The 11,819-nt window shown below is 41.8% G+C and overlaps 1 protein-coding gene across 2 annotated transcripts in view; it reads right to left on the bottom strand.

Annotated features, from left to right (window-relative positions):
• The window catches only part of DNM1L (dynamin 1 like), a 36,488-nt gene extending 31,520 nt beyond the window's left edge, over positions 1-4,968 (bottom strand). Inside the window, exon 1 of one of the 2 annotated variants that reach the window (XM_050984500.1) lies at positions 4,724-4,968. In XM_050984500.1, the coding sequence (XP_050840457.1) occupies positions 4,724-4,825 (102 nt within the window). In that variant the 5' untranslated portion in view covers positions 4,826-4,968. The remainder of the gene's footprint in view (positions 1-4,723) is intronic. The other variant, XM_009094166.4, reaches the window with a different exon arrangement.
• Between the last annotated feature and the right edge of the window lie 6,851 nt (positions 4,969-11,819).

Raw genomic sequence — 11,819 nt, forward strand, 5'->3', positions numbered from 1 at the left:
CATATTCAAATTTTAAGTTCTAAACAACAGTACTATTAAAACAAACCCAAACCCCAAATCTCTAAGTTAGTCAACCTTCTGGCTACTACACAAACAAGTATTTTCCAAGAACTACACAGGCATTTTCTCTCCAGATTGTGCAAGTCAAATGCCTGTGCTGTCTGTTTTAATACTCTTCCCCTCCATCTTCCTGAAAATATGCTCTTTGCACTGTGCCCCCTGGACAACATACAAGACTCACCTGGTCTAATTAAAAAACCAGTTTCCAAGAAAAACAACTGCCAATCACAAGATGAACAGAACAGGACCCTTGCAGTAAAGCATCAAAACAAAACAAAGCACACAAACCAAACAAGAAAAGAGAAGCACAAGACTTCTTTATCCACATCCTTCTACAACTGTGAATTCTGTGCAGACTCTCTACTCTTCCAAAATAACCAGGCATCTGCAAACAATTACGTTAATATCTTCTAAATGGTGTTTAATATTGTTCTCAAGAATCATAAAATGCTAAAATGCAGGATCAAGTTATTAGACCTATAATTTTATTTTAATTCATATGAAGCCTGCAGATAGAAACTGTGAAAATGCCATCCTTTCAATCACAGAAACCTTCAGCACCCAAAAAGTTCAGCTGTTCAGAAACACAGGGAGCCCCTCAGAGAAAAGAAACAGCACAACACTAAATGTTGTTTGCACTATATCATATCAGCAGCAACATTTCTATTATGTCTGGTAAATGCAAATAGCTAATTAATGTCAGCCTCACTTTGCTGCTTGTCTGAAACAAACAGAACAGTCAGGGCATGACTCGACACGAGCAAAGGATGGCAAAAAAAAGGAACACAGTTATGCCCAAAACCAGAGACTGTAAATGTCAGATATGAAAACAAAGGGAAAAAAAAAAAAAAACAAATGAAATCAGGAAGTTTGCAAAACATTTGGGAGAAAAAACCAAACTGTCTCCAGCTAGCATGGAAGCAATGCTCTGGTTACATCCTCTATTCAAAAATGGGTTTTTGCATCTGCTTGAATTGCCAGAAAGATCCTTGGACAAAACAACAACAACAACAACAAAAAAAATAAATAAATTTAAAAAAAAAATCAAAACAAACAAAACCCCACAAAAATCAAACCAACAACCCAGCAAGAGAGGAGGGAGGAAGACATGGCTGTGCTTGGCATGGAGTTTTCCTTGTTGCTTGGTACAAACTGGAGTTTCCTTCACCTCAACCTGGCTTTTTGCCAACATAATGTAGGCTACACTGAATGAGCTAAGTGGTTTGAATTTCTGTTCCCCTGCCAGGTAAAGTCACAGAAGCTCTGCAGAACACCTGAAGTCCCAGACAAAGGCACCAGTCTCTCTCAGACAGGATGCTTTGATAGCATCTGCTGGATTCATCTCCTTATCCCACTAGCCAGGACTGTGCATCACCTTCCCATTGCTGTCAACTTCTTAACAGCCAAATTAGCATTCTTCCAACTATTTATCTTACCAGAACATAAATTTATACATATCCACGTGCTCAGGCTGTGACCTCAGATCAAGAAACCGTCCACCTTGCAATAAAAAGTGGTTTAGCATTAACATCAAACATAGTTACACCAAACAGTTAAAAAAAAATGGAATAACTGTAATGCTCATCTGTGAGCCAATCCCAGGGGAACATCCAAGAGAATGGATTTATCAATTACTAAATACTGTAAACTACACCTCCCCATTTAGTCTCAAAATGGCATTGGCAGAAGACTGAGCAAAAGTACTCCATAAATGTACACATAAAAGGTCACTCCAAAATCTCACTTGTCAATTCCATCAGCTGCTACATCAATTTCACTACAATGTCTCTACTTCAATTAACACTACAAAGTGCCAATAAAGCCCACAATGTGTTTGTATAATGTCATTATTAGAAGAATTTTGCTGCAAAGCTGACACTCAAGTTTGTATAAAACAAGGTTGATGACTACTAAAAACCCCAAACATATTCCAGGAATTCATGGCACAAAAAACAAAGACAATTCATTTTTACCTACTTCTAGGCAGATATTTTGTTGCCTGGCTGGTTTTCTTAAATTTTTTCTAAATCTTATCATCTCTTTGGTAGTGTAGGCATTTAGTTTTTGTGATACCACCTATCCACACAAAGGCCATAATTAACCAAATCACTTTTTGTCCCCTCGCCTCCTTTACTGTAGTTTTAATGTGTTTAATAGAGGCACTTCAAAACCACCTTGTTATCCCTTAAAATATAGAGCATAAAGCATTTGTATAAACCAGAACACTGAGTATTACAACATTACTGAACTAATATTTTTATATCTTATTTCTAACCTGGACACTTTTTTTTTTTTTTTTTTTTTGCAATTCAGTCATACAGTTCTAAATATGGAACTGGAATACTGAATTGGGGAAAAAATAGAACACCTATCCGGAAATGGCAGAAAAACCCTGAAACAGTGAAGAAAAATTGGCAGTCTGAAGGTGTCCTCTGAGTTCTACCAGCACAATCCCCAGTTTTCCTACATGACCCTGTACTAGGATACAGAAATAACTTACACAATATGTATAGGGAGAATGAGAAGGAATTCTCATATGACTGAATGGCAGGAAAACCACTACAAGTGCAAGTACCACTACATGTACCATCTACATGTGCAAAATGTACTGAGAAACAATTCACAATTAGCACTAAAATGTATCCAAAAGAGGAAAAATTAAAACACTTCAATTGCTCAGGGCACAAGGGAGGTAGGAATCAAATCCCAAACAACAGAGGCGGGGGAAAGAGAACATGGGAAACAGAATTAAGGCTTATAAACAGCTTCTAGTCCTTAATTCTAGAAAAGAAAGAATTAACTTAATGCACAGAATGAGAAGCAAAGACATAAGCACAAATAAACAAAAGGGTAGAGAAGAGAGAGAAAAATAAACAGAAAACTACTTCAAAAAGCATTTTTCCTCTCCTTGCTGAATATGTAAAAAGGTCATTTAAAAAAAGCAAGTGGCAAATTGGAAGCAAAAAAAGCATACCTCAAATAAAAGAGAATTACAGAAACCTTAAATAGCAGCATTTGCTTCCTACAAGAAATATGGGGGTGAAAAATTCAAGACTGTTTATTGTGAATATTATTCAAAGACGAAAAAGCAAAGACAGCATATGCCAGTGGGCTACAGACATATCAACTGTGTGAACAAACTTAAAGGCCACACAGCACTTCACAAAGAAACAAGACTGTCTAAAAGGCACATGTAAAAAAAAAGGAAAAAAGCTACCAGTAGCACAACTATCAGCTCTAATGCCATATCTGACACATTTCTAGAAATCTGGTCTTCAATAAATTAACTGCAAATTAATAGATTAACAATATTTTATTTAAACTAAAACTAATTGCATAAAATAACCATCTATGGAATTACTATGTCAGTAAAGACAATTTTTTTTCTTCCTACAACCCTGACTAAAACAAAAACACCCCAAGATACAGCTTGCTAGATATTTTTCTGGAGTCCATAGAGGACTTTGTTTTGGCATGACAGGAAATTTCATGCTAATTCAAGGGGGCTCATAAATATCATGTATACAGCACTGACTAGATATTGATACTGATGGGGAGACTACTGAAAGCAAACATGTCAATACTGTTTTAACTCTCAGTACTTACTTATGAAAAGTATTTACACCTGGGAAAAGAAAACTGGGACAGAGCTGAAAAGTATTTTTAAAAAATGCCACTTCAATATATTTCATAAAGTGAAAATGGAAAAAATACTTTTTTAATCTTACATAGAAAAATGCCACTGCAATTACACATACAGCTGGTATTTTAAGTTATCAATAAAAATCCTGAGTAGAGAGTACTTGGTATTGAAGTCTTTGGTGAGCAAGCTACTGTCAAGGAGCACAGCACATTCAATACATATTTAAATTTCACAGAAACAAAATGAGAGATCCATTAGCTTCAAGTCTTAGCTTCATCTTCTACTCCCTTGTGACCGCTGCAGCTCTGGTCAGGCATGTTCAGCTGCCAAAAGTTCTGCCGAAGAGCAGCATCCCATTTGAAGAGATAGAAGAGGGTCTGAGCTATCTTCGAGCCCAGGAGCATTACCAGGCTCACACGCACGTGTTGTAACTGTTGCAGCCAACAGTCGCCGGCCTCGCCTCTCACCTTCACTCCCCGTCACCAGCTAAGACTGAGTCCAAACGGCACTCGGGGGAAAGGACAACCATCCACGCCCGCAAGATGCCGTCCCGCTACCACATCCCTTCGGTTCGGCCCCCGCTGCGCGGCCGCTATCAAAGAAGAGAAGCGAGGAACCGGGTGGCGATGGCGATCACGCTGACGCACCGGGGCGGCTGCTGCTCCCCGGGTCCCCCGACGCCGCCCGCACCCCCTCGGTGCGGGCCGGAGCCGCGGGGTACGGGGGCACCGGCCCTGCCCGGAGCTCCCGGGCCGCTCGAAGCGCTCCGGAGCAGCGCCCAAGGGCGGGCGGGCGGCGCACGAGGCGCTCCCAGCGCAGCCGGGGCTGAGGCAGAGGAGCCACCGAGGGCGTGCGGGGGGAACGCGGGCACCGAGAACGCCCCGCCCGCCCTCGCCCGCCGCGTCCCCCCGTGCCCTTGGCGGAGGCAGCCGCGGGTCCGCGGCGGCGGAAGCGCGATGGACACCCCGACCTTGCCCTCGGGGCGGGGAACGCCCGCGCCCCCGGCCCGGCCCGCCTCACCTGCGTGCCCACCACCACGATCTGCGGCAGCTGGATGATGTCGGCCCCCACCGTGTTGAACACGTCCTGCAGCTTGTTGATGACGGGGATCAGCGCCTCCATAGCGGCGGGCGAAGGGACGGGGTGGGCGAGGCGTCGGCGGTCGATGGACACGACGGGCACCGGCGGCTCCCTTAGCCGCCCCCTGCGCCTGCCGCCATCGGCGCCGGCCCCCGCGCACGGCCCGGCCCCCGGCAGCCTCTGCGCGCCGGCCGCGCGCACCGGCTCCGCCGCCGGGCACTATGGGAGTTGGAGGCCGCGGGGCTGTGGGGCCCCGCCCGGGCCGCGCCCTGCTCGGACAGCGCCGGGGCCGCGGGGGCTGTGGTGCTGTATCGCAAAACTGCCAGGTTTTATTACACAGAACCACAGAATCGGTGAGGCTGGAAAAGACCTCTGGGATACTTGGGTCCAGCCTGTCAACCAGACCAAGGCACTGAGTGCCACCTCCAGTCCCTCCTCAAACACTCCCAGGGGCGGCGGCTCCAGCGCCTCCCTGGGCAGCCCATTCCAATGCCCAATCTCTCTTTCTGTGAACAAATTCCTCCTAATGTGAAAAGTGCATATTCTATAGCTCTACGCAGATATTTGCTATATGTATTGTGTTGCATTGATTAGTAGTGCTGCATTAACATTTTAATAGTAGGGTAAATGTAGTTTTGTAGTTAAAATGTAACTTTTGTGGTTAAAATAGAAACTATGTATGTGGGATATTTTTTTAAGGAGAGGAATGAGGTTCTCGCACCGAGATAGTAGCCACAGGACACCTAAATCTTTCCGAGAAAGAAGATTCATTGCCCCATTTTCAGAAGAAACCAACTTCTTCCCGTCTTGCTCAGCCATGATGACGCTGTCAGGATTAAGAGGAAGAAGTTGAGGATGTCCAGACAGAATCCTTTGTTTGAATGGAATTTATGCATCATGTATGAGGTGTATGAATGTGCAACTGGCTATTGCTTTTAAGGGTTAATCCTCTGTTAATGTGGGTCCTCTTTCAGGCTTATTTTGCTCAGAAAAGGTGTCCAGACTGTCTGTAGCTGTTTATTTCTATTGTCTCATATTGTCCTAATCCAAATTGTTTAAATTATTATTATTCTAGTTATATTGCTATTTTTATAACCATTTTATTACTATTAAACTTTTAAAATTTTAAAAACAAGCGATTGGCGTTTTTCACAAGGTGAAATGGAGGTCATTTCTGGGGAAGAACAGAACTGGAGATCTGCTCCTATGAACTGCACAGTGAAAGGAACATTCTTCCATTTCTGTTCACATATTGAGGATTGCAATGGACACAAGTGGAACAGCTATATTGATTTTGTTTGCTTTCTTGGGAATGTGTTTTGTTTTGCTGTGAGGCTCTTGCATAATCATCTGAAATTCTGTAACTTAGATGTGTAATAATAATAGGTTAGGTTGAGGTGTCTTAGGAAGTGGGAAACTGTGTGAGATCTAATACTCAGCTGTGTTATAAAAAGAGAATGAAACCAGAGGATGACTTGTGATGTGAGATCACAACAAATAAGCCGTCTCATCTTCAAATGTCTTTCCTTTGAGTGCATTTTCTGAAAGATAAATTATGAATATGCTGGCACTGAGTTAATTTGGACTTAGTTGTTCTTGTAAGCAACAGAGTAAAAAGGCTTCTGAAAGTTTCAAGTTTTGAATGGCATTAGAATTCTTATTCTTGTTCTATACAAATTAGTCCTTTGCAGTCTTCACATCTTGAAACACTCAAATGTCAGTGGAAAGAACAAGGACATGTGTTCTTATTTGTACATCTTTTCAACAAAGTTTCTCATTCTTGGTTGAGGAATTTCACACTGTCAGAGGGATAATATTTTGTGATAAAAGCATAAAGATGGCTAAGCAAATTTAAACACCCCAAAATTCAGTGCATTCGGCACAGAGAGAAGCAGTTAATGCATGTAAAATTTTGGGAAGAAGGTCCTGAATGACTGGTGAGGGCTTCCTGTCACACAAACATTATCCAGTGAGTTCACTCATTGGCTCTCAGCATCCCACAGCCAATGGCTCCCAGAGATCATTAATACCAAAAAGTCATTTGGCATCCACCTCTCCAGCTTCCAGGACAAAAGGAAGAGTTTCTCTGACACAGCAAATAATCTTTTTAAAAGATTAGCTGTTCCCTGTCAAGGCTGATCTCCTCTCCTTCCTTGAGTCTCTGGAAGGAAAAGAAGGAAGGAAAGGAAGAGAAAAGAAAAGAAGGAAGGAAAGAAAAGTAAAAAAGCATCCCATTTGCACGGGACAAGAAGCTGCTGGCTCATAATGAAGTGGATAACACCAGCTTATTTCTCCATGCAAATCACTTTTCTCCTACCACTTTTATTTTGCCATATGACCTCATGGACACCCCTGTGAAATGGAGAAGGTGAAGCCTGGTTTATGTCTTAATTTAGACCAGAAGTGGGACATCTCAGCAAGAGTGTAAAACTGGAAGAGAGTCATAGAGGAACAACAAGGATGATGAAAGGTGTGGAACAGCTTCTATATCAAGACCAGCTAAGAAAGCCAGGAGCCTTCACTCTATGAAAAAAAATGGCACAAGGTAGCAAGGCCCAGAGGTCTGTGTAATCATTAACAACCTGGAGAGGGTGAAAGAGAATCAGATTTCTTTACTCTCCCTTCCAGTAGAGAGATTTTGGGAACATCTAATGAAAATAAGAGCCATCTCAGAACAAAACACAGCAGCCCTATACAGGTGATTGTGTGACCTTTTGAGCCCCTTGCCAAAGGATGCTGTAGACAGTAAAACTTTAAATTGGTTCAGATGTTGCATGGATTAGTTTAGGAAGGAGAAATGCATTGCATGTATAAAAGTAGCCCTGTAGGGATCTAGCTGGGGCTGTTTCTGAGCTGGCAGTGTTTGGGAGCTGGGGGAGCAGCATGCAGAAGCAGTGTGTGCTCCCCCATTGGCCTGCCCCACTATGGCTATTCTTAGAATTTTATCAGTGTAATATTTCAAGGAGCACACAGAGGAAACATAGTTGCTGAACCAAGCTGAGACGAGCCAGCTTGCCCAGCAGAGATGTTGAAAGGCCTGTCAAGGGCTGGATGCACCAATGCAGAAGCACAGTGAAGATGGAGGAAGTAAATTAAGGAAGGAATGCAAGAAGAAAGTACTAAAGAAGATATGAAGCTAAGAAGCATCAGAATGCTACATTTAACACATTTTACATTTCTGGCTAGAAAGTGAGAGCCAGAAATTCCTCTGCTATGAAGTTTCATGGCCTGCACCAACAATTACCTCAGCCCTGTTGAGGACTGTGCCAAAGCAATAAATATTTTAACAAGCAATGGTCGTCTGTTGCTTTAACTCTAAATTTCCATGGCTGACTTACTGAGCAAGAAACTCAGAGATCAGATAAAGAAAATAGTAGTCAGACTGGTTATTTAAGTTAATTGACATGAGGACACAGGAACTGCCACACCAACTGTGACCTGATATCAATCTACTTCAGGACCTCATCTAAGACCTTCCAGCATTAGCCCTCTGGGGAAAATATAAAAATGCAATAATAAGATCATTCCAAAACTGTATGTTAAATTATTTTGATATTGCTGTAAGATCTGAAGTAGACAATTCAATATTTCATCCATGTTACTGCAAATTAGATTGCTTTATTTAACATATAATAGGGTTTTGTCCCATCACACTAAATTCTTGGCTCCACTGACAACCCCTGGTGGTAAATTTCATTATCTAATTATATATAATGCAAAAATTCAATTTGATATGTTTTGAATTTGTCATCTTCTAATTTCCATATAAGCCTCCTTGGTTTTATTTTTGACATTAGGAGAACATTTCCAGACTTTCTTCTCCATTATGTGAATTTCTTTTTAGTTTCGCATCATCATTTACTTCAATTTTTCTTAGACAGCTGAGCCTTTTTTATTGGCATAGTGACAGTAAAGGACAATTCATTTGCCATTTAGTTCATTTTTGCCAGACAAGGAAACCACAAACTAGCACCTCAGCAAAGCATTTTTCCTGACATCCTCTTTTGTCTAGAGAATTATTACTGAAATGTATCAAGTATGTAACGTAGCATTTATGCCTCATACATTCATACTGCTTTATGCTGCAAAAATACCTGCTTTATGAGCAAAATATGCTGCTTTATGAGCAAAATACTTCTATAAATTATTCCTTACTAATGTCACCTTTTAGAACCACACAGTACAGCAATTATATGGGTCTGGCAGAGATCAGATTTTATGTGAAGTCAAATTGAATGGTGTTTCTGTATTCTCCAGAGCAACCTTGTCACAGATGTAACTGTAACAGTTTCTTATAGCAGACACCATTAGAAGATGAGATAAATAAATTTCTGAAATCCCTTGGCAGAGTGACCCTTTGTTTGGCTGCTCTACACAGATTTCCCAGGCTGAGAGATGCTAAATCTTGCTCTTTTATTTTTTTTTTCCCCAAAAGCAACAGAAGTCAGAGGTTTGAAATCCATATTTCAGGAATTCTGCTGAGTTGGCAAAGCAAGCTCTCCTACATGCTTTGGCTGGCTATAAGAAATCACAGTGCTGATAGGAATTCCTGAGTGTGTGGAACACATTACCTGTGCTGACACCCAGTCTCTGGCAAAACAAACTTATCCTGGGGCAGGGATGCAACTTTGCTGGACAATAGGAACTAAAAAAATGACAGTTCCTTATGTTTTCTTAATCTGAACACTGGGAAGTTATTTATGAAAATCCACTGGCTATTTGGGGTGTCAGACAACTTCTGGTAAAACTTGCTTGTGAAACTGAAGTCAGGTTTCAAGTTAAGGGAGGGGAGAGCAGAGATCAAGAGCCACAAGGCAAGCACAGCAATCAAACCTCATAAATCAGTAACAAAGCCCAAGCACTCTGGTATTTGGAAGACATCAGCTTTTCTCACGGGGCCAAGAGACATAAAAACTTAGGTTGGAGATGAAAGTAAAGTTGTGGATTCCTGTACAGCAGCGCTCCCTCCTTGCTGCAACCGGGGTGGTCACTTGAAATAATAAACACAATACTGAAACAGTTGCTTCAGTAAAAGATTTTCACCGCATCAATGGTTTGTAGTTCAATTTTTCAGGCGAAGACTCTTTATGTTAAAGGACCAAGGTTTTGGGAATAAAAGCAATAACTTCCTGTCTGCTATCAAGTGAGTAACTTTTATCACTAAACAAAATACACACTAAGCATTCAACTGAGGCAACATAAACAGAAAAGTAAAAAGCCTCATCCCAACCAAACCTTACCTCAACCAAAACTTGCTGGTATTCAGGAGGAATTGAGCTTTTATCTTCTACTTCTGGATCTAGTGGTTAAAGAAGACCATCTCCTGTAGTCTTTTTAAGGAAAAATAGTATGCCAAGAGGAACATTTTTTTATTCCTGTGATACACATTTTCTTGTGCACACTGCCTATGATTGGCACAATTTTAAGTAGCCAAGGTAACAATGGAGCATATGGGATTTACAACATCCCACCCTGCTTATAGCAGACACTTCATGTCTCACATGCCATGCTTTGCTTTGCACTGCAGATTCATCTTGAGGCAGAGGGGTGCAGGTCTTTCCTTGTGAAACACAACTGCAGGATGCACTTCAGCAGCTAAAGGGCATCCAGTTCAAAGGACCAACTTAGTGCTAGTCTGAGACCAACTTCCAAAATATAACACAGATAAGGTGGCAGGCCTTTTGCAAATGCTGTATCCCAGAAGCTCGGGATGTGATATTTGCATTTTCTTTGAAGGAAATATTAAAGACAAAAGAGGTAATGCAGGTGGTTCTCTATGCTAGGCAGTACATGGAAAGAGAACTACAATGAAATCCTGTCTTCTTCCATCACAGGCTCATTAATTTAATTTCACACTGAGAAAAGGCTCTCCTGTTCAGTAGCAGTCAGAGCCTAAAACCCAATTCGCAAAGCAGGAATTTCCCCTTACCTAGAGTTTGGAAAAGTGAGTCGTGCATACAATGTTAAAATGTCCAAAAGAGAGTACAAACCTCCAGCCTTGTTTCCAGAGACAAGCTCACAGAATCAGAGGTACAAGTTCAGTGTCCAGTGAACCCAAGAGAAAGTTCATTTCCACACTCTCCACGCAGGAGTGCTGGGACTGCCTGGCTCCCAGACAGGAGTAGGAAGGGGCAGAAGAGAACAGGAGGTTACTAGAGGCCAAAAGAGAATAATCTCAGATTCTGCTCCCAGGACAATCTCCATTTCTTCAACCATGTGTTATTTTAATGTTACAAATGCATAAATCAAATCCAGAAACCTTTGGAATCTGTAAGTTAAATAAGGTAGTATTCAGTAAAATTAGTATGAAGATGTTTTGGGATCCGTAATTCATCTTACCTTAGATTCCCAGTTAAGGATCTATTGCATAAGGAAATGCTTCTGACAGTAGTAATTTCCTCCATTTAGCAAACAAAAAAAAAATTCAAATTTGGCAGCTAAAAAGAATTAATGAATTTTCTTGGTAAGATCCTGATGGTTGGAGGCTATGTCAACTCTGACTGGGGCAGGCAGCGCATCCAGCTCATGACACCAGAGCTTTGTGCTTTTGAGACAGAAACAGCACAATACAACACAGATGTGGTGTTCCGCAAGGAACCAAACACAAGAACTGGGTCTGGTGAGGATAAATATTGCCATGGCTGCCTGGTGCACAGGGCCAAGAAGGCAGGGGGTGAGCAGCTCCCAGGCAAAATGATCACAATCATAAGGATCCTTCTGCTTGTCCATTAGAGACACCACAGGACCCTCCAGAGCAATTTATTTAGAGCAAACCAGCTCCAAATACTCTGTTTACCAAAGGCTGGTCTGCCACTTCTCTCGTGTCAGGAAGTTCATGCAATGCCAAGAACAATTCTGTGGTAATGAGGCAGTGTTAGTCAGGTTCTTCAGGAAAGCCAGAGGAGGCAACACCTACCACTTCCTCACCAACTTGATGGGCTCTGGACAATTTGCTGCCACACAGAAATATCAGTGCTTATTAACTCTGCTGATTTAAAGGAATTAAGCAGGAGCTGTTGTGCCCCATTTCCTGTAG

Source organism: Serinus canaria, chromosome 1A (assembly GCF_022539315.1).
Source record: "Serinus canaria isolate serCan28SL12 chromosome 1A, serCan2020, whole genome shotgun sequence".
Lineage (NCBI taxonomy): Eukaryota > Metazoa > Chordata > Aves > Passeriformes > Fringillidae > Serinus > Serinus canaria.